This window comes from Phycodurus eques, chromosome 6 (genome assembly GCF_024500275.1).
Source record: "Phycodurus eques isolate BA_2022a chromosome 6, UOR_Pequ_1.1, whole genome shotgun sequence".
In the NCBI taxonomy this organism is placed as follows: domain Eukaryota; kingdom Metazoa; phylum Chordata; class Actinopteri; order Syngnathiformes; family Syngnathidae; genus Phycodurus; species Phycodurus eques.
Window position 1 is genome coordinate 15,398,185 of NC_084530.1, and position 27,021 is coordinate 15,425,205.

The following is a 27,021-nucleotide window of genomic DNA, read 5'->3' on the forward strand; positions in this document are numbered from 1 at the left end:
CAGATATGATTCATCAGGCTAATTGTTCTGACCGTGAGTACATCTAAGGTAAGTCCTCTCTTCTATTCATACGTTTTTCAATGTTTTCAGCCGTGATGGATGGACTGTGTCATTTAAACCAATTTAACCTTGTTGCTCATATTTTTAGAAAACGATATTAATAGCAAAGCTTTTCTTTGGCATAGCAACTAACACAGCTAGCATATACTCTATTCTTGAGGAAAATACTTTAATAATAGCATTAATTTGGAACTACGTATGTTGCTTGCAATCCATCCATCCATTTTTTTTTCTGCTTATCCTCAAGGGTCGCAGGTGTACTGGAGCCTACCCCAGCTATATTCAGGCGAGAGGCAGGGTACTCCCTGAGCTGGTCGCCAAGCAATCGCAGGGGACATATAAACAAACAACCATTCGCACTCACATTAACACCGACGGGCAATTTACAGTCTTCAATCAACCTACCATGCATGTTTTGGGGATGTTGGAGGAAACCGGAGTACCCGGAGAAAACCCACACAGGCACGGGGAGAACATGCAAACTCCACACAGGCTGGGCTGGGATTTTAACCCCAGTTCCCAGAACTGTGTGGCGGATGTGCTAACCAGTCACCCACCCTGCCGCCGAGTGTGTGTGTGTGTGTGTGTATATGTATATGTATGTATATATGTGTATATATATATATATATATATATATCAGCATAAAATGCTAATTATCGGCCGATACCGATAACCCCGATACCGATAACGTTATCGGCCGATAATTAGCATTTTATGCTGATCAGCTTTCATGTCATAAGTCGTAGATCAGATCAATGACGTCATCGATCGGCTGCGCACAAAACATTTAACTCCGTGTCTTTGTCGCGTATGAATCCAAAAGCTAGTTTATTTTTAGCCTTGTCACGTGCCTCGTTGCTCAGTACTGTAATTATCTGACGGCCAATAAAGTTGTCGGTGAAAAAACACGTTGTCGGCTGTGGGACTATTTTACGGTGTCTCAGACAAACAACACGTAAGTTATTTGCAGTCTGTGCACAACTGAAGTATGTCGTGGGGAATGTCATGGGTGGGGGAGTGTCAAACGGACTAAAACTCTGGACAACACCCGTCCATAAAGCCGGGACAGTGACAAAGTTAGAGTAAGGACATCATTAACAGTATTTTATTAAAGTAATTCAATTGCAATAAACAAAGTAATTTAATTACAGTAAGTTAGCACCCATTATTTCTGTCAGTATGTAATGTTGATTTGACCTAAATTTATGTCAGTGGCCAATTCTTGAATGCCCCCTAGAGGTCATTGGTGTTTTAATTTTTGTCTAAAATGCAAGAGAATAATTTGAGCTGGGACGGGCTCCAGCACGCCCGCAACCTTTGTGAGGATAAGCAGTACAGAAAATGGATGGATGGATGGATACAGTATACAGTACACAAGTATCTACAATAAATGAACAAGTCATGTAAATAGACACATTGCTACATCCTGTGATCTGATTGTGTAAAGCCTAATATTATATATATATATATATATATATATATATATATATATAGTGGGACAAAAAAGTATTTAGTCAGCCACCAATTGTCCAAGTTCTCCCACTTATAAAGATGAGAGAGGCCTGTAATTTTCATCATAGGTATACCTCACCTATGAAAGACAAAATGACAAAATGAAAATCCAGAAAATCAAATTGTCTGATTTTTATGAATTAATTGGCAAATTCCTCAGCAAAATAAGTATTTGGTCACCTACAAACAAGCAAGATTTCTGGCTCTCACTGACCTGTAACTTCTTCTTCACTGTGTGTGTGTCTGTCCTCTACTCATTACATGTATTAATTGCATCTGTTTGAACTCGTTATCAGTATAAAGGACACCTGTCCACAACCCAAAACAGTCCCACTCCAAAGCCCACTATGGCCAAGACCAAAGAGCTGTCAAAGGAAACCAGAAGCAAAATTGTGACCTGCATCAGGCTGGGACCGAATCTGCAATCGGTAAGCAGCTTTGTGTGAAGAAATCAACTGTGGGAGAAATTCTTAGAAAATGGAAGCCATACGTACAAAACCATTGATAATCTCCCTCGATCTGTGGCTCCAGGCAAGATGTCACCCCGTGGGGTCAAAATGATCACAAGGATGGTGAGCAAAAATCCCAGAACCACACGGGGGGACCTAATGAATGACCCGCAGAGAGCTGGGACCAAAGTAACAAAGGATACCATCAGTACCACACTCAAATCCTGCAGTGCCAGACGTGTCCCCATGCTTAAGACAGTACATGTCCAGGCCCGTCTGAAGTTTGCTAGAGAGCATTTGGATGATCAAGAAGAGGATTTCATCTGACCGTATTGTCATACGGTCAGATGAAACCAAAATAGAACTTTTTGGTAAAAACTCAACTTGTCGCTGTTGGAGGAGAAAGAATGCAGAGTTGCATCCGAAGAACACCATACCTACTGTGAAGCATGGGGGTGGAAACATCATGCTTTAGGGCTGTTTTTCTGCAAAGGGACCAGGATGACTGAGCCGTGTAAAGGACAGAATAAAGTCCGCCATTCGCCCAAAGTCAGCTGGGATAGGCTCCCGCGACCCTAACCAGGATAAGCGGTGTTGAAAATGTGTGTGTGTGTGTGTGTATATATATATATATATATATATATGTGTGTATATATATATATATATATATGTGTGTATATATATATATATATATATATATATATATATATATGATTCAATTATTTATATGGAGTATGCTTGGAAAGTGGTTAGCATGTCGACCTCACAATTCTGAGGTTCGGCTCTCGGCTCCGGCTTTCCTATTTGGAGTTTGCATGTTTTCCTCCTGCTTGTGTGGATTTTCACCGGGTACTCAGACTTCTTCCCAGATTCCAAAAGCATGCATGTTCGGTTAATTGTGAAGACTCTACACTGTCCATGTGTTTACTCGATCTCTCCCCCAAAGTCAGCTGTGCAGGTCACCTGTGACCCTAATAAACAGTATAGAAAATTACAAATTAAAATGAATAAAAATTAAGATTTTTGGTGCAAATCAAATGCTGAGGAAATGAAAAAGAAATATTACTGCTATATCTTGGCCACAAACACTGGCACAACAAGAATGAAATGCCTTTATTAATGAGCAAATATTTACAGCAGTCATTTATGTTGCTCATAGGACCGTCAGAGGGGCTACAGAAGTGTGTTTATGACGTGAGTGCTGTGGAAACAGAACAGTGTGTGATGTTGATGATTATTTGTCTGACTAATCCACTGGAACTGGCAGATCCTCGCAGTTGTTGTGCTCTACTGGATAGTGATTCATCTCATGTTGTTCACCATTGAGATCAGCATACTCCACAGAACCCTGCACACACAGTACATGGCTAGGCATTACTGTGGATTCAAGGGTGATCATCTTTTCAATCTAAATGAGATCCAAGATTCAATTTGGACTGACAGTGGTCAAAGTGACATTAATTTTTACAAAATGTTTCATATTGTAGTTGTAGTTCGCAGTGGTGTAGAACTGCACCTAATCACACTGATGTAGTCTTCCAAATATTATAAGAGGAGGAACATATAAATGCTGTTCAATATGATACAGTGCAGTTCTATTCTACAGCAACTCAATAATAGGGAGTGTTTGATAGCGAGTGTAGTATTGTAACCAATTGGACTGTTAGGCTGTACCCAATATCATGTCAGTACAGTGGCCCTGAAGTTCAAAACGCAACAGCAAATAACGACACACAACAACAAATAAAAAACAGCAAATTACTAAACACAAGGGCAAATTAAAATACACAACAGAAAATGAAACGGCAAATAAAAAAAAAAACACTAACTAATCACAAAAGCAAATAAAAAAACAACAGAAAGCAGAAAACAAATATGTAAACACAACAGCAAATGAAAAAACAACGACATTAAGCTCCCGAAAAAGGTAGGTACCGGTCAGGGATAAGACTCATCGCTGATTGGACGAGAGGGCAAATTTGATTGGATTCGTTATTTGTTGTTGTGTTTTTGGATTTGCTGTTGTGTTTATTTTTTCGTCATTGAGATTAGTGAATTTGCTGTCATGTTTTTTTAACTTGCCGTTGTGTTTAGTTATTTGCAGTTGTGTTTTGCACTTCAGGGCCACCATATGTCAGTGATTATACCTGCCAAACATTAGCACCCTGAGACGCAGCAAAAACATTGTGTAAGAATGAATGACTATGACAACAAACTACTGGAATGCCATCAAGGCGTTAGCTCATGATGGTGAAGAACAGAAACGATTAAGTTGAGTCGGTCCTCAAGGTAATTTGACTGAGGCGCAGCGCTGATCTTGGGGGCCGATAAGGAAGGAAGGAAGCCCCAGCCCAAACGGCTTTGTTCTTGTGTGGAAACTTTGACGGCGGCTTCCCTCTTGCTCTGGATCATCAGGCTTCTGAGGATCACTAAAATAGGGAGGGGCTGAAACACGCCATGCAGTGGTATGTAGTAAGAGGAGTAGTAGTAAGTTATCTATGTTATTGTGGTTGGACCTGTTGCACCAAATGAAATGCACCGGCCGACCACACCATTATGACCACTTGCACAATGCAGTGTTATTCAACACAAGAGTTGTATCAAATATTTGATTTACAAAGACAATGTTCAGTTTTGTTCGATAATCAGTAATGAACATTGTGAAGTACTGTAGCTCTGTGCCATAACTGAGCATTATTACCTTTGTAAAGGCCGAATTGTTTACACAGTTATTGCAATAGATATCATGTTGGGGATTTTCATTGTATGTCAATCCATCTCCCAAAATCATTCCCAAACTTGAAACTATTTAAAATTTGACTTGACTATTGATGCTTGTAATGTAATAGGAGTAAAAAAGTAAATTGAAAATACTTCTACTAGATGTTTTGTGTTCTTCAACTGGAGTAAAGAGACTAAAGTGAATTCGGTGATGGATATATATATTCGGTGGATATCCTACGCAATTGCGAGTTCCATTTTTATAATTACTTGGCCCATTTCTCTTTCCCTAACTAGCCATGCCTACACCCTGAAAATGCATCTTTCTGGAGTAGTTCAATGTCATTATTTAAATTAAATTAGATGTTGTTAACTCCAATTATTCAGGCTACCATAACAGCCGACAGTGATGAATTGGACGAGCCCGCGAGCACGCACCTCTCCTTGCGGCCTGGAAAAGCCCCTCGACGACTTGATGGGATGTATTCCAGCCACCAGAGGCTTTAAGCGCATATATTTGTGGATCAGACATAGGGATGTGTAGGCATAAGAAAGATGTTGGACATATAAATGTATTTGAGTGACAGTTGAGCAAGGTGTGGTTTCACTGTATTCAGCAGACATGCCAACAGCGTATGTGAGGTGCGAGAACATCTTGTTTTTTAATGGCTTCGAAGCCTCATTTAAATATTTGTAACTTCTGAGGTTGGTGGTTAAAACAAGCAATGCTTAAAATTGCGAGACCAATAGTAAGCCTGGCTGCGTAGGTGTGATTGTAATAAACTCACATAGCCGTGATGGTCCTCAGCACCTACAGAGAAAAGGGTCACAGGTCAGGCGTATTAGATGTGTACCGTTTAGTCATCATCTGACATCAGCGGTATTCATCATGAGTCATTTGCCAGATGCGCGGACACGGCTGACCTTGCGGACTCACTTTGGTGTCACCACCAAAAACAAACAAGATGCCATTTGCTACTACTGCTGTCATTTCAATCCACAATCTTACAAGAATGCAAAATTCTTTAGTCACGGTTGGAAAGGAAGTCTTAGTACCCAGAGGGATGCTCGACAGCATCCAGCATCTGGCAGCTGTTCCAATAACAGGAAGTTCCTCCCAGCAGTAACAGGATATGGTCAGTTTGGTCTCTTCGGGTAAACTTGTCCAACCATTAGTAGTACAACTTCTCATTGATTTCCTGTTAACTTTGAACCAAAGTTGTCAATGTAGCGATTTTGCTGCATTGTAACCCATCCATTTTCTGTACCGTTTTATCCTCACTAGGGTCGCGGGCGTGCTGGAGCCTATCCCAGCTATCTTCGGGCGAGAGGTGGCGTACACTCTGAACCGGTCACCAGCCAATCGCAGGGCACGTACAAACAAACAACCATTCGCGCACACATTCACACCTAAGGGCCAATTTAGAGTCTTCAATCGCTGCATTATTAGAACATTACAAATACACTAGTTGATAAATTGAACTGCCAGGTGTTAGTCCATTTCGGTGCAGTGTATTACCAACTGTTTTCCTGGTGATTGAGGTACCATATCCCTTCCGATTATTAACATCATAAAGTTCCTGTACAATGTACTGCACTTGTAAGGGGCCATAACGTTTCTCATGATCATCCTCACTGCACAAATCAGAGCATCAGACCAAATTGATGGTCATTTTGTGTCTTCCACCTTCAAATAATGGCGCCAATAGTTGTCACTTTTTCACAAATCCTTTTGCTTATGGTTTTGTATCCCATTCCAGCCTTGTGCAGTGTAGAGACGCCCTGCTTTGGAAGGGGCAGGGAGACCCTTTTAAAACGGAACAAAAACATTCAAAGAAACGCCCAAAAAAGTTGTCCCTGACATCTTTTGACAGCTCTTTAGTCTTGCACATGATGGTACAGAGACTGGAAAGTAAGACAGTGATTCCTGGAACAGGTGTACTTTATACACGTGACGAGTTAGGGTCGGATGTAATGGAAGTAGGTTGACTGTGCACAGATGTGTGCCAAATGCGCACCAGTCTCCGCGTGGGAGCCCAGAATGCTCACTATGTTGTAGAAGATCAAATACTTATTTTACTCAATAAAAAGCAAAACATTTGACAACTTTTATATTGTTTTTACTGACTTGATATTCTGTACATTGGGATAAAACTATATAATATAAAATTTACCATTTTATGCCCATCAGGGCATCTTTAAAGACATTTAACTCACCATGTGGAGAGTTCTGCAGTTCGCTGTAAATTGTTTCTGTGCCTTTCCTCAGGGGGGCTATTGATGTAAAATTCAACACATTAGCCTGCTTTGTCATCAAAAGGCAACATGGTCAAGATAAGCAGAATCTGATGTATAAATAACACAAACGCAAAAATAGATAGTGGTCACATTCTCCAGTGTTGAGCTCACAGGACATTAATGAAGAGCAGCCCCGTATCAGAGACCAGCTCAGCAATTAGCTCAACCCTTCCTGTTTACAGCAGCTATAACAGTCCTGGAAATCCCAAACTACCTGGAGATGTCTTGATTTGGGGTAATTAGGCCCCTCCTAGGAAGTGTTGCTCTCTTATCAACTAGGGGGATGATTTTTTTATTTTATTTTTTACAGGCAGATATGAAAGGGAGGAGAAATGGTTGTCTGGAATGCGCAAGGAAAATCTGAAAAGTCTGACGAGTACTCAGGGACAGAGAAGAGGCTGGACTCTTTACCTCTGGAGGGGTCTGCTGGCTGAGGATGCACCACCTCAGTGTACTCCACATCAGGCTCATTGGACACCATGCTGCTCTCCTCATCATTGGCTGCATTGGAACATGAATAAAAGTCATTTAAAAAAAATCTCCTGACCTAACAACCTACTTTTACAACCTAAATTCTAAATATTTGTTCCATGAAATTGTGCTTATTCATTCCCATCAGTCTACTCCCGTAGCAGTTTTGTTGGATGCACTGCTTCCAGTACGTGTATGGGGATGTTAGATTTTGTTTTTGTCCAGTCAGATTTGAGCATCTATGTCAGTGTATTCCGTCCAGGGCCTTCAGAGTCAGTAGTGCTGGCTGATGTAATTTACACTATATTAGCAATGGGACTGTTCCTTTAACTAATCAGGTTTCAAATTTGTCTTCACAGGACCAGCCTGACACCCGCGGCGCCAGTGAGCTGGCCCCCGATGACGGCAGCATTTGTCCGTCCTCTGATTGGTTGGAAGTTCATTCCGCAATGAAGGCCCACGTAGCAAATGCATGAACCACCACTGTAAACAAAAGTCACAACGCATTCTTCATCTAAAGCAACATTCATACACAAACCTCTGGTTACCGTACCATGTGCCTTTTAACATATCTAATATTAATATCTTTTGTTCCCAATGTATCCATTTTGGTACCTTCCCACTTTGTGTCACCTTAGCAGTTAAACCTTCAGGAAACAAAATCTCTCAGGCTTCATTGCCATCAGGCCTTACCTTTACAATGACGATGACAATATAGGCTGACATGCTCACCTGTTTCAGGCGGCCGCTCGCTCCACACGCTGATATCTACTCTCTCCACTTTACCTGTGCAGACGAAATAGACACACAGTGAGACTAAGCGTAGTTGGACAGAATATCTGATGCAGGGAGAACCTATAGGGACATACTGCAACAGGTCATCAAAAGCCCAGTTTACAGAGCCACACGTTTGAATATCATCTGTTTCATATGAAATGCAGCCTGCCGAGGATTGATTTAGCTTAGCATAACGTGGCTGAAAAAAGTAGAAATGTTCCAATCCAAGTATTTTGCTTTATTCAGGCAATTTTAAATGTTTTCAAATTACAGTATGCTCTTCAAACAGTAATTGTTGGATCCATGATCTCGAGTATGTTTATCGCCAAATTAATTTGATTAGATTTTAACAACATCTCAATGTGTTCACTCGACCAGCTGACTGTGTTACGTTGTGTAAATTGTCTTCCTTTAGTACATTAGATTATGTTTACACAACTGCGTTGCTTATCCCCAGCTGGTAATGTAATCTCACGTTGCTTAAATAAGGTTTATGAGATTAATTTCCTTCGCATGCTACGCACATTCAAACCAACAAAAGCTGTTTTGTGTCAACATAGGAAGTTTCGCGCAGACTCCATTGTTTCACTTTGTAAAGGAAGTCACTGTAGTGCATTCCTTTTTGGGAAAGGAATCAAGTTAGTGTTAGATTTGCCCATAGTCTTGCTTTGGCCTTATGTAGGACATAATGCATGATGATAAGATAATCTTTCTTTCGAAGCATTTTTGTAAATCAATTTAGTGTTATATGCAGTAGTTGCAGCAAATGAATGGGGATGACACGCATCTAAATAGAACCAATTTATTTATTCTAAAAGGATTTGAGCAAGCCAAGGAATCAACCAAAATATATACACACATTTCCTACGATAGTGATAAAAGGGATCTGAAAATCAAACAGTCAACAATGATGCTCAAACATGTCCCAACATTGCAAAAACATGCACCTGCGGACGAGCATACAAAGAAGCACAGGACAAAGACAGTGATGTTAAATAAAAATAAAATATAAAAAAATCGAGAAAAACAAAGGCCATCTAGATTGCAGGGGGAGGGGAGAGGGAGCAGCAGGAGACGAGTCATTGCTCTTGTAACACATCCCTCGACATGTGGGACGAAAGGTTCCTTTTGTTGGTGTTTCTTTGAATGTTTTTGTTCTGTTTTACAAGTGTCTCCCCGCCCCTTGCAAAGCAGGGCGTCTCTACACTGTGGCTGGGATACTGAAGCTGCTCCTGTTGCTGATGTCAGTGGGAAGCGACACCGCGCTAGCTCGTGTCCCATTGGTCACCCTCCCCTCCATGCCATCATAGTGTGGCACTCCGTCTGGAACAAGATGATAATGGGCGCTCTAAACAGTTTGCAGCATTTGACAATGTCATTCACTAATATTCAACTCTAAGCAGCTTCTTCCTGCTTGGCGAGACACTGTCCCTACAACAATTCCTGTTTTGGTTGCCTCAGGAATAGACAGAGAGAGACAATGTACATGCAAAATGTCAGCAACTAAACACTTTCATGTAACACTGAGCAACAACAAAACATGTTTATGTTAAACAAAGGTTACAACAATGTCACCCCTGCATGCATATTAGAACATGGATGATGGAGTGAGGATGGATCGCAATGGCTACCACACACAACATGCTATGAAAGGACTCGTGTTTGGATTAATGACTGATGAAGATAGCCAGTGGAGCACAATTAAAAAAAAAGTAAAACACAATCTACCTGGGGCTGCATTATTAACCTCTGTGTCGCGGGTTAGACTCACTGTTAAAGAGTCATCTGATTTAGGGCTCGAAGGCTTTCTGAGAAATGGTGAGAATAAAGTCAACTGGACGAACTCTAAAAGATGTCAGATCATCCGAAGTCTACAAAATGTCAGAAGAGAACAATACTGGAAATGTTGTGTGTTGGAACCTATTGAGATCAAGCTGCTTGAAACGTTTGTCACGACACATAAGGATATGTGTCTTTTAAAAAAAAAAAAAAAAAACTACACGCAGAATTACACTTCTAGAGGTCATAGACTCCAAATACTGTATTTGAAAAATATCCTTGTATATTTTACATCAGACATGTAAAACCTGTGTATGCTTGATAGAACCAGCAACTACCACTGGAGGTGTTGTTATAAAGATAATAGTTGTATGGCCTCATTTTAAGATATAAAAATGCTTTTTACTAACAGTCATTCATTTCATTGGTTGGAAAATAACTTAAATTAAGGAATATTTAATTGCTTATTAATCCCTTAGCGTTGTTGTTACTCAAAGGGGCCACATGTGGTCATAATGGGAGTAACAGCTGTTTCTCAGTGGAATCAACTAAGCAAGTCATCAAGGAGTGTATTATGTAATACTTTTATGATGCCTGTTCTGATCCCATGATGACATCTTGGGTGATCTAATCACAAGTGGACAAGTCTGAGTATTTTTTTTTGAATGGAGATAAATAAGTTATTTTAGAAGATAGTCTGTGCTTTTTCAAATAGTTCTTGGAGTGATGTTTAATGCACAATTCAGATATATATGTATATATTTTTAAATCTTTTTTTATTTTTTTTTTATTTAACTGCTGGCATGATTGGAAGCTGGGACATGCGTAAAAAAAAAAAAAAAGTCAAGATGACATGTAGCAGCAGTTTTCTAGATCTTACATCGCCAATGCGGATATTCTAATAGTTTATATTAAAAAACTGTAGTAAATCAGAAAATTGCTTCCTTTTGCTGATTATAACTGCAAACTCTGGTTTGAGAAAACGTCACCATCATGCGACAGCTTCATCTGTGTCCTAGATAGTTTGACCTGACTTGTCGGTTTTTTCAATGACAGGAAGTGGAGGCATTAGCCAGACATAATATCCAGTCTGTGTTTTGAACTCATAACAACAGTATCATATCTCATGACTGAAAGATATCAGTCAAGAGAAGAGTACAAAAGAATAACCAAAATAATTACCAAAGCATTACACATATAGTACATGCAGTGGAGAATATATGGCACATATGTCAGTGAATAGGACCAAGCACTGGATGTCTCTCCAAAAATTATAAAGAAATGAGAGAAAAAAAATAAAAATAAAAACTGGTCAGGGTGGCTGACAAGACTTCCACAGCAACATTAAAGGAGCTGCTGGAATTTCAGGAAAGTGCTGGCTGTGTCCTACAACAAACTCCTTCATATGTCTGGGATATGGGGTAGCGTGGCAATACAGACGCCCTGCTAAATACTGCCAAAACAGACGGGAAATCTGCCCAAAGGATGTCAGATCATCTTTTGTAGTCTGACGAAGCCAAGGCTGACGTTTTTGGCCGTAATACTAAAAGATATGTTTGGCACAAAAACCAGGAAGTCAAGTCCAGCAGCACTGCAATGGATCAAGTTTAAAAGGTCTTCGTGAACTATGGCTCAAACTCTGACTTTATGTGAGCGGACTTCCTCGTTTCTTTGTGTAACCTTTGTAACTACAGTATCTGACTTTGGGGCATTTGATGGTAATGGCTGCCACTCAATAGGCACCATGGGTTCAGTTCCCACGAAGTGAAGATTTAAATGTGAGTGTGAATGGTTGCCTGTTGCGAAATGTCCCCTGTGATTAATTGGAGACCGGTCCAGGCTGTCGTCTGCCTCTTGCTAAAGTCAGCTCGCATAGGGGCTATACAAACTGGATGGATGGATGCTTGCCCATTTCTAGGGTTAATTTCGGTGTAATGTGTTTCCTGTAGCACTTGTAATTATTATTTGGCCGTTGTGAAAAGAATCTGTGCTAAACACACATCTTGTTTGTATCGTCCTTTTTGTAGCTGCCCTTGTGTGATTGTTGTCTGAACCTTTTTAAGTTATTGTTAAAATGGCATCGTGCCACTTTTTTTCCCTTGCTTAGCCACTTTGAGTTTGTTTCGCTCACCTTTTGTCTGTGTTTTGTTTATCTTAGTTTATTTGGTTTATTTATTTTGTTATTGTTACTTATCAAACACTGTTCCAAAACTATTCATCTATTTTCTAAACCAGTCACCTCATTTTTTTTTATCCTCCCCCATGAAGTTTCAGTTTGTTATAATTGCTCTACTTCATATTAAAGGTAGAAAACGTTTAGAAATTCTTCATCTTGAATTCAATAGTTCTCTTTCTTTTTTTTTATATTACAAAAATGTGACCTTTTTTAAGGGGTAGATACTGTATGTAGACATTTAAATCTACTTCAGGTGTTGGTGACACAGCACAACTTTAAATTGGATCTCAATGCATTTTTTGGGGGTGTCATCACAGCTGTATTCAGAGCTGTCCACGCTGATTGGGTCACCCAAGATGTAACCTTTTGGCTAGAGACCCTGCTTGGACCCTCATCTCAGCCAGCCTAACAATACGGATGCACTATGACTAACGCTGCTATACATCATCTGTCATAATGAGAGGAAGCAAGTAGTGGAGCCAACTCACACTGACAATTCAGCAGCTGCTTCCCTTTTACCTACAATAAGAGAGGAGATGTGAGAAGAGCAGGAGGAGGTGTGCGGGAGGAGGTTGCTTCAAATGTAGTCAGACTAAGGAGGTGTGAGTTGCTGCGGCATTGTAGGTGTCTCTACCTCTCTTGCACCTGAAGCACAGCACAAACACCACCACCAGCACCGACACCACCAGCAGACAGAAGCCCACGATCACCGCTTTTTTCCATAGGGCCAGGCGCACTGTGAAGAGAGACACAGTAGAAAGACAGGAAAGTCAGGACAAATGACAAATTAAGTCTGTAGAATAAATAAAAAAACAAAAGAGAGTGCACTTCTTGAGCATTGTTGAGATTCCCTTTAGCAAGGCACTGAAGTCTGCGCTACCTGTATTATTATGAGTGGTGGATTGAGCATTTTGTACCTGGGCCTTGAGTAGGGATTTACCCCACATAATCCACCACTATCATGTTGCAATTATAGAAACCATCAATACTGTACAAAATCCCAATATAAAAGCATGCAACTGTGCCACATACTGTACATCATCTGGAGCAGTTCAGAATAAAAACAAAACCTTTGAAGTAAAATACTTAGCATCATACTCATCTGAGATGCTGATTATTAAATATATTAACTTTTGCAAATAGCTGCTCATCAAGGTCCAATGCTCTGGGCCTGTGAAGACGAATTTCAAAATTTGATTGGTTAAAGAAACAGCCCCATTGCTAATATAGTTTAAGTTACATGGGCCAGTCAGGAGTGATTCTAGGATCAGAAGTTTAGGGGTGCAGAGCACCCGGCCAGGCAATATAAAGTAAATCTCTCAACGTACAATTGCAAGGAATTCAGGCATTTCATCATCTACAGTTCAGAATATCATCAAAAGATTCAGAGAATCTGGAGACATTTCTACACTTAATTGGCAAGGCCGAAAACCAACATTAAATGCCCGTGACCTTCGATTCCTCAGGCGGCACAGCATTAAAAACCAGCATCACCGTGTGAAAGATATTGCGCCATCTGGCCTCAGGGACGCTTTAGAAAACCATTGTCAGTTAATACAATTTGTCTCTACCTTTACAAATGCAAGTTACAATTTTTCCACCATGCAAGGCAAAAGCCACATACTATATCAACACCATCCCAGAAATGCCAGCGACTTCTTTGGGCTGATGTAAAGTGGAAAAGTGTGCTGTTGTCTGACGAGTCCACATTTCAATTTTTTGGGGGAAATCATGGATGTCGTATCCTCCAAGCCAAAGAGGAAAAGGATCAGCCGGATTGTTATCAGCACAAAGTTCAAAAGCCAGCATATGTGATGTGTTAGTGCGCATGGCATGGGTGAGTGTGAAGGCACCATTAATGTTGAAAGGTGCGGACAGGCTTTGGAGCAACATATGCTGCCATCCAAGCAACGTCTTTTTCAGGGATGTGTTACAACAGTGCGGCTTCGTAGTTATAACACATTCACTGCCATTGACAGCTTTAGAAGTCCAATATAAATGTTAACTGGGAGGGCTGGCAGTGAATTGAGTACTAGACTGGCCTGCCAGCAGTTCAGACCTGTCTCCCATTGAAAATGTGTGGTGCATTATGAAGTGCAAAATACGACAATGGAGACCGCGGACTGTTGAACAACTGAAGTTGTACATAAAGTAAGATTGGGAAAGAATTCCACCTACGAAGCTTCAGCAATTGGTTTCCTTAGTTCCCAGACGCTTATTGAGTGTTTTTTAAAAGGAAAGGTGTTGTAACACAGTGGTAATAATGCCCCTGTCCAAGCGTTTTTGGAAAGTGTTGCAAGGCATCATATTGAAAATGAGTGAATATTTGCAAAAAATAAAAACCCAAAACAATAAGGCTTATCAGTTTGAACATTAAATATCTTGTCTTTGTACTGTATTCAACAGAATATACAGTAGGTTGAAAAGGATTTGCAAATCATTGCACAGTATTGTGTTTTTACAAAATATCCCAAATTCATTGGAATTGGAGTTTGTAAATGAGCCATATGCCAATAGGCCTACGTCACAATTCAACCACACCAGCGGTGGTGTGTGCGTGAATAGATCGTTTTACATCACATTTGAAAAAATCTGAAAAATACATAAATCCGATTATCCTATGGATTAGAAACACTACTGAAGCGAGCACGCACACAACTGCAGGGACACACACGCACATATGAATGCAAATACTGTACAAGCACTTGAACGGAACGAGAGTAAAAGTGCTGAGTTATTTTTGTTAAAATTATTGTTATTGTTTTTATGAATGACTTTAGTATCAATATGTTGTGCATCTTGGGTAAAATGTGTGTTTGATGTTTTTTCGAAAGCTGATCTTACATTATTTGTGCATATCCATGGTCTAAGGTGGTTCGAAACTTGCTCGCAGCGTACGAACAAAAACAAGTACTAACATATGGATGAATCAGAGATTTGTGTGCCAAATGTGCAGACACAGGTTTTAACCACAAATCTGTGCTTACGTACGATTCGTGAATGAAGCCTATCGAGCCTAATTATACAACAACTCATAGGACAGAGCTTCAAAGTGCAGGTAAAAATGCTGACCCTAAACAAACTGTGTAGGCAAATAAATGGAATATTCTACAATGCGCTGATTCCAACACAAGAGATCATGGTTTTAATTTAGTGAAGGCGGCAAGACCAACAAACGAGCAACTGATGGTAGTATGAGTGGAAGCTTATCCTTATCATCATCATCATCATCATCACTATGATTATTAATGGTCACCATCCAATTGCGGGGCGTATACACCATCAGACAAACAACCATTCACGCAAACATTCACAATTTAGTCTTCAAGGAACGTAACATAAGGTGTTTGGAATGTGGGAGGAAGCAGGACTACCCTGAGAAAACCCATGCAAGCAAACTCCAAGGCGCTATCGAACAATACAAAGTAAACAAGGAGACATTCCAACAGCTTCTTCCCTCTTGCCATGAACGTCTTTAACAGTGAATTTGCAATTCCATTGTAACATGCTGCCAAATTTGTCTTGAGATTGTTGTCACTTCTCTGTCGGGCCATTTATATATTATCCGTACACTCACTGGAGTAGTCTCGGCGCTGCACTATTTCCATATTTGTTGTTGACCAATACTGGCCACTCATGTTCTTGAGAAGCATCTGCCCCATTTGCAAAATTGACATTGTCCAAGATTATCGCACTACTAGCCACTTTAAACTGCATACATTTCTTGTCCCTACGCCCTTTGCACAATGGTCATTGCACCAGACTATTGTTCTATTCGTCATTTCAAACCGCTCTAATTACTAGAGGGCTCTGCATCATTTTGCACAATTGTCCCAAAAAATAAAAAATAAAAATAAAAAAAATACCAGCATTACCACATTACTGCTAACATTTTATTACTCAGTGACTGTGTTATTTATGTTTTTTATGTCTCAAAAGTATTCTCTGTCAACTGACTGACTGTTGTCGTACTAGAGTGGCTCCAACTACCGGAAACAAATTCCTTGTGTGTTTTTGACATCCTTGGCAAATAAGGATGATTTTGATTCTGATTCTGAACAGAAAGGCCAGAGTCCAGATTTGGACCCTCACCCTGAGAACTGTGAGGTGGATATGCTGATCACTCTCCAACGTGCCCCAACAATATTTCTTGGAAAGTAATTCTCAAAGTGTAGTACTAGTGCTGTTAGTGGTACTCACTCACTCTAGTTGTATGCGAAAGAATGACTGCACAAGTACTATTCGGTTGTTTTTAACTTTTTAGTAAAGAAATTGCCATGTTAAGGTGCAATGTTAATCTTCAAACTGTGTATATTGTTACAGTGACTTGTAATAATATTATTTTCATGAACACGTCGCCCAACTACGCTACTGTACTTAAATGTTGGTTAAGATGGTCTTACTTGGAGCGCTCCGTATTTTTTTTTTAGGTCGCACTTGTTGTAAAGGATTTGATAACAACTGTTCTAAGAGGTAATAATTATCCAGCGTGTGACTAGACATCATCCTCACCCTCTATCATGACCGGTGCGCTGCGGACCACATTGTTGGCGTGATTGATGGCCTCACAGTAGTAGGTGCCACTGTCATGTTTGGCCAGACCTTGAATCTGGTAGTCTGTATTGTTCTTGTCTGAGGTGGTGGTGAAGACTGGGTTGTTGGTGCCATCGCGATACCACTTAAATGTGATGGGTGGGGTGCCTTTCACCCCACAGATCAGGAAAAGATGATCCCCCTCTGCAATTTCCGGCAAGACGGGGATAACCGTGAGCGTCGGATGAGACAGCGGCACTGTGGAGAAAAAGGCAGAGGAGGGCTGTTTGATGGACTCGAGGTCAGCGCTCGTGTTCTTCCGCACCAAACTCATTTATGCATGCCTTTTCAAAAATGTCTCACTGAGATGAAAAAATAAGATTCAGGGCAATTTATTGGTTTAAGCCTCACCACAGATTGATTAATTCATTGATCGGCATATATCGGCACAAACAATGAATTCCCGCTATTCACCTGGCCGCGAATTGCGAACATCCGCGAGTAAGGCTACATTTACACTAGAGTATTTTCCAAGGACCTGGGAAGCCATGGTTGCCCGAAACACACCAGGTGCACCACAGCGGGCATTGCAGGAAAATTAAACTCTTAGCCTTAGAAGGATTGTATGCAGTGAGTATGAGATGCCGGGGAATCCAGATCCATCTCGTCCCTCTATGGACAACCTTCGAGATTTGCTACGCCCTATTACGTTGCGTCAGGTTAAGTTGTGTTTACCTTGTTTTACTACGGCTGACTAGGTTTCTCATCCGCACCGTGACTGCCGTGGCAAATTTTTCGACAATTAAAAAATCTCGCCTGGCATTGACGGCAATCACAGATGGTCATGTTTTGCCGTGCCCCCCGCGTTGTCTCATGGCCATCCTTTTTGTCCATTGCGACCGTAAACGGTGCTGCGGCAGCTGCTCGGAACATAATGTAAATTTCCCCTAATTGACGCCAAAACATAAATGTTCGTAATTGCATAAAGATGCCACAGGATGGAAAACTGGCAATTGTTGTAATTTTTTTTTTACTATTCGATAAAGCTAAGGCCTGACTAAATGAAACTCCTCTCCTCAGTTCAACAGTATGTGCTTGGTGCCAAATCAATATTTATTATGAGATTTAGCTTTGCCCTGAGTGAAAAAACAGCGATTAGGTGAGGGTATTTCAGGGAATAACGGAGGCTAGGTTAACCCCCCCCCCCCCACCCTCAAAATAATATGCTGCAAATATGCAACAGTTCACTCGATTGTAAATGTACAACATACTCGCTGTGTGCAATATTTACCAACAACAGTAGCATCCAGTCTTTTGCTGAGCGGCGCTTCTTTCTGACTGTTCTTGGCCTCACACATGAACTTGCTTATTTCTCCAGGCTGGTTGATTGTTATGGTGAACAGAGCCTGTTCAAAAGGCATTTTGACACTGGCCGTGCTCAGCTGCTCGTACTCCTTCAGCAAAGTGTAGTTTATGGGCAGGCTGCCTATGTCTGACTGACACAGGACCTTAAAGGGACGCCCCAGCACCGCCCTGCCAACCAACGAGATCCTTGGTGTTGACACGGTTACTAAAGTGGATAACCACAACAAGGATACACTTCATGAATTCATGAAAAAAAGGCCTTTCCATGCATGAAACACTTTACCTTTATGTTCAATAACATTATTTCCACAAATGCTTCTTCAGGCTTGAATCTTTACGTTTTAGTCCATGAAATATTGTGTACACGGATATGTACTAGTGATAATTGGCAATCAGTATATTCAGTGTACTCTTATTATGATTATCATTCATGTGAGTGTGAATGGTTGTTTGTTTGTATGTGCCCTGCGATTGGCTGCCAACCAGTTCAGGGTGTACCCCGCCTCTTGCCCGATGACAGCTGGGATAGGCTCCTAGCACGTCCGCGACCCTAGTGAGGAGAAGCGGCTCAGAAAATGGATGGATGGAAAACAAGTAAGTGAGAGATGAGGATGAATTTCTTATTTTTTTTCTATTCTTCTGACTTACAATACAGTCAGTTGAGATGGGCTGTGCCAATTGTTCATTTTAGTATCGCAGACCGCTAAAAACGGATGGTGGGCTGCAAATGGCCCCGGGCCATAGTTTGGACACACCTGCCCAAATACCGAAATATCTCTTAGTATGATGTGGTGTAGTACGACACCACTGCAAACTACAGCCACAATAATAAATGTGTTGTTAAATGAATACCTCTCTGACAGTGTCAAACACTGCTAAGCATTATTATATTTGTAAATGCAGACATTTTGATAAATCTTTGAATTGTATCTCATTAGATTATATTCCTAATTATGTGATGTGCTGTAATATGTAGTGAAATGTTCATGGAAGATCACCTTTAGGATGGACCGTCAAAAGTTTACTGTATTTCCTGATGCCCTTGGCTTGAGCGATGCAGGTGTAGTTGAAATCGTAGAGCAGCGCTTTTCCAAAAAACACTCCAGTGCTCTTTGGGATCAAGAGGCTCTCTGGCGGATCCAAAGTGTAAGTCAATTCTTCCCTGCGGAGCCTCTCTGAAGCGAAGCTGTCACTTTTGCAGTTCAGAGTCATGTATTCCCTTTGAAAGACTTGGCTTGGAGACATGGTAAGAGTGGGCACTGAAAAGAGGTCTGTGGATACAGTCAAACATATAATGCGTTAACATCCATCCATCCATCCATCCATTCATTTCCTGTAACGCTTGTTGTCATTAAGGTCAAGGGTGAGCTGGAGCCTATCCCAGCTGCCTTTTGGCGAGTACACCCTGGACAGGTCGCCAGAAAGTCGCATGACACATGTCGACAAACAACACACATTCAGACTTTGGGATAATTTAGAGCAACGTGTACAAACTGCGGTTCGGGGGCCATGTGCAGCCCATTGTCCGTTTTTTTTTGCGGCCCGTGGTGTATACTTGTGTTAATTGCCTGCATTGTACTACGGTACTTACGTTCTACAATGGGTGGTAATGCAGGAGAAGAAATTTGTTTATATTTCCCACTTCATTGTTTTCCACCAATCACACATCATTCGGCAAGATGCGCCTTGGCGTACTGCCGTAGTCCGTCGTCCATGACCATTCTGCATGCCATTGCCACACTTGTGCGCTTCATTTTGTCCTTTCGTCGACTAAATTAGTCACAAAATTTCTATTCGCCACACCTCGTCGACTAAAATAGTAACAACATTTCTATTCGTAACGCCTCAATTTAACGTTATTTCGTTATTGGCCGGTTATTTCGTTATTGGCCAGGTAAACAAACAAAAAAACAATTGCAATTGTAATAACTGAGCCCACAAACTAATAATATACTGTACTAATATCATTTTAATGAACTTTATATGTTTTTTATATAACCATTATTGACAAAGTTATATGAAAATGACCCATACCTATAAACAATATCTAATTGCTCTGCAACTCTTCACCTGCACTAAAGGTGAAGAATGTAAAAGGGGCGCTTTCATCCTTTGATTATTCTGTATGCGGCCCTTGGTAGAACAATTGTGAAACGCTCTGATTTATGGTATTCAATTAATCCAATATGTATGTTTTTGAAATAAAAAAATCTTCTAACCTCTATATCACTATGCCTCGCCCCCATTTACATCATACTGTAAATTCCAAAGCACAGAATGCTAACGTGTCGAGCACGTGGTACTTACCAGTCACCAAAATCCTTTTTGTGTCGACTTTCACGACATTTTCCATCTCCAGTCTGCACTCAAACTCCTCAGAGTCCTTAGCCAATGCGATCATGCTGTGGTTGACATTGGCGTTCCCCCTGCTGAGAAGCTGGGTCCCATGGCTCAGGTAGAGGTGAACATTTCCGTGCACGTCGGGCACGAGGTCTCTGATGGTGCACATAATGTCAAGTCTGTCTCCTTCGTAGATATTGTTGGAAGGAAAAATGTCCAAAACTGGCATGATGGAAAGCTCTGTGGACACAAGACCGACCAGTATGAAGAAACCCTTGATGTTTGGAAAAATGAACGAATTGGAATTTTTCCCATACCTTTGACCGAAACGGCGACAGTGTTGCTTTTGTCAGACTCGACGACGAGCGGGGTCACCAGGACAGTGTAGTAACAGTACATCTTGTGGATGCCGATGCTGCTGAAGTGAAGCTTGACTTCGGACAGGTTGGAGTTGACCCTGTCCTCCAGGATCTCCTTGGCGTCGTCATAGAAGTAGAAAATGATAGAACCTGTCTCTCCAGGCGCGGTACACCTGGCTGTTAGTTCCTCCCCCTCACTGATAACAGCGTTGTTCAAATGAAGAAGGGGTGCAGATAGACCTGCACAGTGAGCAAATACACCGTGATACTTTTATTTGTCCCCCCCAGTGGTGGGTTACTGTACTTAAATCGATTTTTCAGGTATCTGTACTTTTTAAGTATTTACAAAAAAAAAAAAAAAAAGAAAACCCAGTCAAGCATGGGGAGAACATGCAAACTCCACACAGGAGGGCCTGAGCCGGGATCAGACCCCAGGACCACTTGAGTGTGAGGCAGGTGTGGTAATTACTTCCCCACCCTACTGCTCGACAGATGCAAAGCTACTGAAAAAAATGTGTTTAACGTTTTAATGGAAGTGTCTTCTACATACTCATGCCACCATGTTGCCTACCCATTATTTCTATTTGGAGAGGGAGCTGAATCAGAATGAGACCACACCCAAAAAAAAAAGCACTGTTGTGACTGTTTAGACGCACTTACCTGTGACTGTGAGTTTTTTGGCCTCGCTGTTCACCTTCTTGCCTTCAATGCTGATCTTACATTTGTATTTGCCCGTGTTGGACACTCTGGCGTCAGGGAGGAGGTACAGGAGGTCGTCTGAGCTGCTGGTGGTCTTTGTGTACATTGTGATGCCGTCCTTGTAGATCGTGTACTCGCGACTTAGCGGCCCCGTGCCCGAGCTGCTGACCAATGCCTGACACCGCACAGTCACGTTGGTGCCCCGCATCACATCGGACCCGGGCTCAAGAGAAATGCTGATGTCTCTTATAGTGAACCCTGTAGGGCAGGGGTCAAAAACATGTTAGCAGTTCTATGATTTATAAATAAATTGCAATCATCCATCCATCCATCCATCCATCCATTTTCCTCTGCTTATCCGAGGTCTCGTCGTGGGGGCAACAGCTTCACCAGGGAAGCCCAGACTTCCCGCTCCCCAGCCAATTAGCCCAGCTCTTCCGGGGGATCCCACGGCGTTCCCAGGCCAGCCAGGAGACGTAGTCTCTCCAGCGTGTCCTGGGTCGTCCCCGGGGCGTCCTCCAGGTGGGACGTGCCCGGAACACCTCACCAGGGAGGTGTGCTGGCGGCATTTTAACCGGATGCCCGAGTCACCTCATCTAACTCCTCTGTATGCGGCGGAGCAGCGGCTCGACTCTGAGCCCCTCCTGGATGACCGAGCCTCTTACCTTATCGCTAACGGAGAGCCTGGACACCTGCGGAGGAAATTCATTTCGGCCGCTTGTATCCGCAATCTTGTTCTTTGACATAGGTGAGAGTAGGAACATAGATCGACTGGTAAATCAAGAGCTTTGCCTTTGGGCTCAGCTCCTTCTTCACCCTGACAGACCGATACAGAGTCCGCATCACTGCAGACGCTGCACCGACCCGCCTGTCGATCTCCCACTCCATTGTTCCCTCACTCGTGAGCAAGACCCTGAGATACTTGAACTCCTCCACTTGGGGCAGGATCTCATCTCTGACCTGGAGAGGGCACTCTACCCTTTTCTGACTGAGGACCATTGCCTGAAATGTGGAGGTGCTAATATTCAACCCAGTCACTTGACGGCGAACCGTTCGAGCGAGAGTTGGAAATCGCGACTTGCTGAAGCCATCAGAACCACATCATCTGCAAAAAGCAGTGACGTGATACTGATGTCACTAAACCGGACCCCCTCAACACCCCGGCTGCACCTAGAAATTCTGCCCATAAATGTAATGAACAGAATCGGTAACAAAAGGCAGCCTTAGCGGAGTCCAACTCTCACTGGAAATTAATCCGACTGCTGGTAATGCTGCCCAAACTCTGACACCGGTCGTACAGGCAACGAACAGCCGGTATCCCCCGTAGTCATACAACCGGAGCACCCCCCACGGGACTCCCCGAGGGACACGGTGGAACACTTTCTCTACAAAAGTCCACAAAAACACACGTAGCATGGTTGGGCGAGGTTGAGGGTGTAGAGTTGGTCCACTGTTCCACGGCTAGGATGAAAACCACACTGCTCCTCCTGAATCTGAGATCCGAGTTCCGGACGGACTCTCCTCTTCAGAAGCCCTAAAAATATCTTACCAGGGAGGCTGAGGAGTGTGATCTCCTATAGATGGAACACACCCTCCTGTCCCCCAACTTAAAAAGGGGACCATCACCCTAATGTGCCAACCCAGAGGCACCGTCCCCGATGTCTACACTATGTTGTAAAGGCATGTCAACCAGGACATCCCCACAACATCCAGAGCCAGGCCAAAAAGACCCGATAGGACTCCTCCTTCAGCTCGACATCATCCTTTACCACTGGTGTGTACCAACGGGTGCGGGGATTTCCGCCACGACAGGCACTGACAACCAACGGTGCCTCTTCGGGGTGTGCATGGCCGGGCCTCGTGGGTGCAGGCCTGGCCACCAGGAGCTCGCCTTCGAGTTCCAGAGTGGGACCCTGGTGATGAGGTCTATTTATGTTCATCATCGTAAAGAGTCGTTGATTGCAATTTACAGCATCAGCACACAGTTCGCCACCAGCATGTTTCAGGTAAGTTATCATTTCAATTAAATTGCCAGAAAAATGCTAATGTTGTCACAGGCAATGAAGTTGTGTGTTACCGTAGGAGCAAACCAAGTGTGCCAGCAGCCCATATCCATCCCGGCTGCCAGCTTTACACACGTATTAAAGGTAACTTGACCAGTTTGCTGTGATTTTCACAGATTTACACAGAATATAAATTGCTGTGCATCTGATTTATCAACTAGCAATGTTTTGTGATAATCTAATTATGCGAACAGTGCGCCTTTCATTTCCACCGTTTTTTCACTCTTTGTTCTGTTTTAACCCGACCGGGTAATATAATAGTTCAGCGTGTGCTGTATATACAACTCAGTCTAACAGGTGATGTCACTCAAAACTAATCCGTGTGCCAACACCAAACAATAGCCCCGAGTTTGAGTACGAGTTTGACACGCGGGTTAAATTATGTAACTTACAAGATGACATGGGATACTGAAGTGATAGGCTCACTTTTTTCTTTCCCCCTTTTGCAGGCTGTCAGAGGAGGAGGAGTTTTGGAATGACCTTCCTAAAGCCCCGTCCTCAACTCTATTGAACATTTATGGACGATGCTTAAAAGCATAGTCCAGGAAACCGTGCCAGGAAACCAAGCAATTTCAATAAACTCAATACAACTCCTGCCAAGAAGAGTGGTCAAATTTCCAGATAGAATTATGCCGGAAACTTGGTGATGGGGCGGCACGGTGATGACTGGTTAGCACATCACACAGTTATGACGAGCCGGGTTCACATCCGGCCTCGCCTGTGTGGAGTTTGCATGTTCTCCCCGTGTCTGCGTGGGTTTCCTCCCACATCCCAAATTGATGCATGGTAGTTGATTGAAGACTCTAAATTGCCCGTAGGTGTGAATGCGAGTGCGAATGGTTGTTTGTCTATATGTGCCCTGCGATTGGCTGGCGACCAGTTCATGGTGTAACCCGCCTCTCGCCCAGACTCAGCTGGGATAGGCTATGGCACGCCCGCGACCTTTGTAAGGATAAGCAATTGGGAAAATGGATGGATGGGCTTGTTGATGGCTGCAAAAAGTGTCTGGTAGAGGTAAAACTCGCTTAGGGACAGTTAACCAAATATGTCTGGGGGTAAACTACGGTATTAAATACGGTACAGGTGCACCTCAATAAATTAGAATATTCTACATATATAAAACTCAATTTGTTACAGTAGTTGAATTCAAAAAGTGATATATATTGTATAAATTCTCTACACAAAGTGAATTATTTCATGATTTAGTTTTTTTTATTTTAATGATTATAGCTAACAGCTGAAGAAAACTGGAAATTTACCATCTCAAGAAATTAGAATATTGCATAAGAACCAATCAAAATGATTCTTTTAATCACAGATATTAGGTTAGGCCTTCTGAAAAGTATTTTCCCGTGTTTAAACAATTTGTATTTCACTTTTGAAATCGAACGACAGTACTGAAATAGCTTTTCTATAATATTCTAATGAATCCAAGCTGCACCTGTGTTATTTAGCCCGTTTGTTTAATTTTGACCCAGTGTGCAGAGAAAACTTCAATACAATCAATCATTACAAGTCCAAAACTTTCCTGCCTGTGACGAGTGTACAGCATGTGCTTCTGACCTCAACTGTACATCTATACATAGGCTTAACACACACTTACAGCTGCTCTGGCTTTCATTGATTGTTTTTTTTTTTTTTTTTTTTTTTTAAACAACAAAGACATGAGTAACTTTTATACAAGCAGCAATGTCCTCCCCATCTCTCGTATGGTGGAGTTCAAACAAAAACAGCAGGGAAAAAAAGCACTTGATTCCACAAACAGAATGAGGTTGACCGTTACTGAGCATCATTCACGGCAAGTCCTGATGAAACACAGCAATCAAGGAGCACGTCAACTGATGAGGACTGATTCAAATGTTCCATCACCACCGTGTGACAATGCTGGCTGAGATGTTCCCAGTCTGTTTTGCCTGTCAACTTTTCCACCAGGACACAACACCCATCCCAAGGCACTGATAACAAAGTTTTCCACTAACTCACACTTGTACATTTTATTGGTTTTGTGGATGACCACAGAAATCAACGATGTACAAAATAATAAAAAAATAAAAAATAAAAATGTTAATGAACTCTTCTGTTACTTTGATTTACTTTGACTACGGTCAATTTGATGCCAGCAATTTAAAGCTTCAGAAATTGATTATGATTCAAATGGTAGCCTTCGATTATGTGTCAGATACTTTTTCTATGTCTAGCTAGCCCATTCAAAAAACAACCCTGAACCACCGACGTCCAGAAAACCTGATACCAGCCGATTGAAAAATATGCTGATCACCATTAATTCCCACCTATTGACCTACAATTGGAAAGCGATACAGTATATTTTTGGTCTTGGAAAAAATGCATGCGTTTCCCAGCGTAATGCACTTTACTCACTCGATTGCGCATCGGCCCCTCTCCATGGATGTAGGTCTTGGAACAAGAACAAAAAGCATCTGATTAGAGATCAACCAATGAATTTGCTCCTCCAAAAGGAATTCCAAAAGAGATAAAACAAGCTTACAGTTAGATACAAGCATGCAGGTTAACAGAAGCAGAAATTGGTCCATCATGTCTGAAGAACTCTTGAGTGATTCTGCTGTAGCCGACGGTCCCGGACCCTAATGGCCTCGATTCGATCGGGGGTCGATCGGGTGCGGATGGTGGGATGTGGTCGGTGGGCGGGGTGGCACGAAGGTGGCGCTCTACCTCAGTCACTCAGTGAGCAGCCAACAGCGTCGTTATCATCCCGAGCAGCCAGCGGCTTGGCTTAATTTGACAGGAAGTCAGTGTTGTTTCCTCAGGATGTCCACGCCGGCTCACTCTGTGCTGCTATGGAATGTTCTCTGGACGTGTTCATCGATGTGTGTGTGTGTGTGTGTGTAGAATTACATTCATAGTAATGTTTGACCATTTTAAGTGCAGTAGTCTGGCCTTTGACCTCTCCGATTGGCTGTGAAGGTTGGAGCTGATAAAAACAACAACAGAAGACACATGCACACATTCTTTGTGCTGCTTCCTGAAGTCCAGTTTATGAGCTACTGAACCTTCTCCCCGGCATAAATCTGAGCATAGACACAAGTGTCCGAGACCGTAGTCAGGTCTTAGAACACGGGAGCAGCACCTGCTTATTTTCTGGCCTATGGTTAACATGCGAAGATCTCAGTTTCAACCCTTACTCACTGAAGAAGGGCTTTTGTAGGAGTCATTGGACTCTCCACTGGTAGTAACTTGAATTCATGCAAATGTGAGAGACGATTACCTCCTGATTTTGTGCTCATTTTAATTCATTTCACAACTCACACATACCAACCAGCCCAATGGTTCTGAGGACTTGCAGAGTAAATACAAGATGTGAAATGTTTAGTTTTTTTCAGTGGTAATAAGGCTCATGGTACTGTAAGACAGTATTCATTTAACAATGTTTATTGTGGTA

The 27,021-nt window shown here is 42.1% G+C and overlaps 1 protein-coding gene and 1 long non-coding RNA gene across 13 annotated transcripts; one reads left to right on the plus strand and one right to left on the minus strand.

Annotated features, from left to right (window-relative positions):
- Window positions 1-10,323, plus strand: LOC133404044 (uncharacterized). Its single transcript, XR_009768780.1, has 3 exons — window positions 1-48; window positions 1,870-2,001; window positions 7,352-10,323. It is a non-coding gene; the product is annotated as an uncharacterized LOC133404044 (long non-coding RNA).
- pecam1b (platelet and endothelial cell adhesion molecule 1b) lies at window positions 3,121-26,323 on the minus strand. Of its 12 annotated transcripts, none has more exons than XM_061679612.1 (16): window positions 26,110-26,322; window positions 25,983-26,018; window positions 21,502-21,798; window positions 20,800-21,081; window positions 20,450-20,722; window positions 19,141-19,413; window positions 18,069-18,347; window positions 16,757-17,035; window positions 12,879-12,980; window positions 12,733-12,763; window positions 10,018-10,097; window positions 8,245-8,298; window positions 7,453-7,542; window positions 6,961-7,017; window positions 5,532-5,554; window positions 3,121-3,370 (listed from the first exon to the last, which is right to left on the minus strand). In XM_061679612.1, the coding sequence occupies exons 1-16, from the start codon at window positions 26,156-26,158 to the stop codon at window positions 3,269-3,271; spliced, it is 2,307 nt and encodes a 768-aa protein (XP_061535596.1). In that variant the 5' UTR covers window positions 26,159-26,322; the 3' UTR covers window positions 3,121-3,268. The 12 variants fall into 12 exon arrangements, 11 of the variants coding, with proteins under 11 accessions (XP_061535596.1, XP_061535598.1, XP_061535593.1 ...); XM_061679611.1 differs by lacking the exons at window positions 3,121-3,370; window positions 5,532-5,554 and adding exons at window positions 5,576-5,679; window positions 5,800-5,949 and having other exon boundaries at window positions 26,110-26,323; XM_061679614.1 differs by lacking the exon at window positions 6,961-7,017.
- Between the last annotated feature and the right edge of the window lie 698 nt (window positions 26,324-27,021).

What these genes read in the sequence shown, in the direction of transcription:
- pecam1b (XM_061679609.1), bottom strand. Translation starts at nt 26,158, where the DNA reads ATGATGGACCAATTTCTGCTTCTGTTAACCTGCATGCTTGTATCTAAC. An exon ending in GGTTAATAATGCAGCCCCAG is followed by an intron (nt 8,299 to 10,017) that starts GTAGATTGTGTT and finishes TCGTCTGCACAG; the next exon opens with GTAAAGTGGAGAGAGTAGAT. An exon ending in ACTGCAGAACTCTCCACATG is followed by an intron (nt 5,950 to 6,960) that starts GTGAGTTAAATG and finishes TTTGGTTCAAAG; the next exon opens with TTAACAGGAAATCAATGAGA.